Genomic DNA, 3,280 nt, shown 5'->3' on the forward strand with positions numbered 1-3,280 from the left:
CTATTCAAATGAAAATGATAAAAATATTTTCTCATGAAAATACTTTATTTAAAAGTGTGGTTTATTTATTTAGCCACATTTTAAACAAAAATAACACTTTTATAAATATTAAAATCTAACTATACAATTCATCATCCAAAAGTCAAAAAAAAAATACATGAAGACAATTTTAAATCTTGATTGTAGTATTCACCTTAAATAGCACCAAAGCATTTATTAAGATTGGGAGCTGCAGACTCTATACTCTATAGTTTGTATTCTTCAATTTTTATTTTTACTTTTATTCTAAATCCGAGGCTATAAACATAGAGTCGCTTACAATACATTGGAAAAACATTAATGAAGCTGAAACATACAACTTTTGGTTTTTATTAATAGACGAAAAATAATAGGGTTAATTAGTTTACATTTATAAGAAACGTATTCATCAAAGAACCCTTAAAAACAAGCATAATTATGAGACGATGATTATGTATGTGTATGTATGAGCAGGTTGGAGCGCATGAACATTAGGAACATAGGATGTCAAGCGAAAGTGACAGGCACTGTGATAAGTCTTGGAGGCGCTATTCTAATGGCAATGTACAAAGGTCCTATTCTTAACATTGTGACGTCATCAACAACCCATGTGGCCCACAATGGGAATAATGCTAACGCCACTGCTGACCAATGGCTCATGGGTGCAATCTTCATTCTAATAGGCTGTGCTGGCTTCTCTGGTTTCTACATATTGCAAGTACGTTTTTTAATTTTATTCTTCTTTTATACCTAATTTTAATTTCACCGGTAATATTAGAAATATTACTTCTATGGTATATGTCAATGTAATCAGTATTATTGCAATGACAATCACATATTCTCGTTTTTTGTCAGTGTCAAACTGAAATGTTATTGATCCTAATTTTTTATATAATACAATAAAGACTTAAAAGAATTATAAGTCAGTATCCACTATATATAGTTGAAGAATTCGTTAAAAATTTAATTTGAGATGAAATTCAATTCCTGGTAATAAGAATCTTAAAATTATTTTTATGAAACTGCGTAAAAGATAAATATGATAAAGATTGAAATTTAAATTAAGCTATTCCAATTTTTTTATAGATAGGTATAGATGTTTAATTTTGTTTAAGAAGGGAGCAACAAATCTAGCTTAGAATGATTTTAAATGAGAGAGTATAATAACTTTGTAATATTTTTGCATTGCTATGGAACAACAATTATAAACACAACAATAGATTAAAAGTTATGACCAGATTATAAATAAAATATTATAAAAATAATTTATTTTGTTAATTATATACGAGAAATACATTAAAAAATGGAAATGTGTAATAGGAAAAAGAAGAAACTTATGCATGATTTTGATTCAATTTCAGGCAATAACATTGAGAAAGTACCCAGCAGAGATGTCCCTAGCCACGTGGGTATGCTTTATTGGTGCAATTCAAAGCAGTGCAGTTACTGCTTACATGGAGCGTGATTCTCCTCAAGTCTGGATTCTGGCTCCTGATTCTAGGCTTCTTGCCTGTTTATATGCGGTTAGTACAGACAGAAAAAAAAAATTACGACTTTAACTTAAAATTTCTTGTGATTGAAATGGCTCGTTCTAGTCAAATAATTTGATTAACTGACTATTTTATTATTGAATGATATATAATGACCAATTATGTAGACAAATCTTAGTTAATAACAGAATGCAAATTTCAATTTTTGACAAATTGTGACATATTTGGGTTGGTTGTTTAATGAATCAGGGAGTAGTAACATCAGCAATACAGTTCTATGTGCAAGGGCTGGTGATTAAAACAACGGGTCCAGTATTTGTGACTGCTTTCAATCCCCTGCGTATGATCATAGTCACAGCCTTCGCTTCCATACTCCTTTCTGAGAAGCTCTACCTAGGAAGGTACTAAAATAAATGCTATGTATACCTTTCATTTGATTCAATTCATTTTTGTTTCTAGTAGATAGCAATATTATTAACATCATTATTGTTGAATTTGATATATTTGTATCAGTGTTATTGGAGGAGTAGTGGTGGTTGTAGGGCTTTATTTGGTTGTGTGGGGAAAATCTAAAGAAAAGAAAGGCGTAAAACATGCGATGCTGCCACCATCCCCTGAAAAAGAAATCCAACAACAGCAGCTACCAGTTACTGTTCCCAGAAATTTTGATGCCAGCAACAATAATAATAATGATGACGACGATAATAAAATGGATCATCAACTTATGGTTGTGGTTGGAATCAAGAACACCGACGTTGAAGCAAGAAGATCATCATCATGTTAGTGATCCAGCTTTTGTTCATTTTATGATTAATGGTGTTCACTGTGGCCTAATTAATGAAGGCCAATATATAGATAAATCCTTCCAAATTTTGGTAATTTTGTGCGGATTCTACCTTTTAATTTCTCTTCCATGTACTACTGTATCAAGGAAACTATATATCAATAAAACATTTTTTCTTTACCTTTATCCGTTATGTTATAATCCATCTATATGTGGCTGCATTTGGTCTAGGACAAGATATACTCCTCAGAACAAAACACAAAAGACCACTTTTATATTTTAAACATTTAGTGACATTTACTTCTTAACATTTGTTAAAATGTTAGTAAATACTTTTTAATTTTTTAAAAAACTTAGAAAAAGTGTCATCTATTCTCACTCTCAAAATTGAAATCCTTATGCAATAACCACTCACAATCGTTCACTCTATCACTTTCACTCTCATGCTGGAAACCACCTTTTCAATGAAAAAGATAAAGCTTTAAGAGCAAAGAGAACATAGAATTAAGCAATCGAACCCTCACCGAATCTGTATACTTTTTAAACACTCAAGTATATAGGGTTGATTCACTCAATTCTTTTCTAATCTTACTTTCTAAGACTTATTTTTCTTCTAACAATCAACAAATATTTAATACATGCACACAAATATCATGAGGACTTTTCAATAGTTGTAATGAGGCTAGGGTTAAGGTAAGATTATACTTAGTTAAGTGGACTTACTTGAAATTGAATCTTTGATTAACTTAAACTTCCCACCTAACATATAACAATCTATACAATTCTAACATTACAAAAATCGTGACCGATTTTAGTGACCAACAAAATCAGTCACTATTAGCGACCGATTTTGCGATTATCAAATTTTTCTAGGATTTAAAAAAAATCGGTTGCTAAATCAATCGCTAAATTTCAATTAGCGACCAATTTAATGACCACCCACTCTTGGTTGCTAATTTGGTCGCTAAAATAAAAATTAGTAACCGAT

General features: G+C 30.7%; 1 protein-coding gene across 1 annotated transcript in view; it reads left to right on the plus strand.

The window, feature by feature from the left end:
* Positions 1-2,478, plus strand: part of LOC107624514 (WAT1-related protein At4g08290) — a 4,396-nt gene extending 1,918 nt beyond the window's left edge. Inside the window, exons 4-7 of the mRNA XM_016327007.2 lie at positions 493-736; positions 1,380-1,541; positions 1,758-1,909; positions 2,022-2,478. Coding sequence (XP_016182493.1) covers positions 493-736; positions 1,380-1,541; positions 1,758-1,909; positions 2,022-2,292 — 829 coding nt within the window. The 3' untranslated portion in view covers positions 2,293-2,478. The remainder of the gene's footprint in view (positions 1-492; positions 737-1,379; positions 1,542-1,757; positions 1,910-2,021) is intronic.

The sequence above is a fragment of the Arachis ipaensis genome, chromosome B10, assembly GCF_000816755.2.
Source record: "Arachis ipaensis cultivar K30076 chromosome B10, Araip1.1, whole genome shotgun sequence".
Classification (NCBI taxonomy): domain Eukaryota; kingdom Viridiplantae; phylum Streptophyta; class Magnoliopsida; order Fabales; family Fabaceae; genus Arachis; species Arachis ipaensis.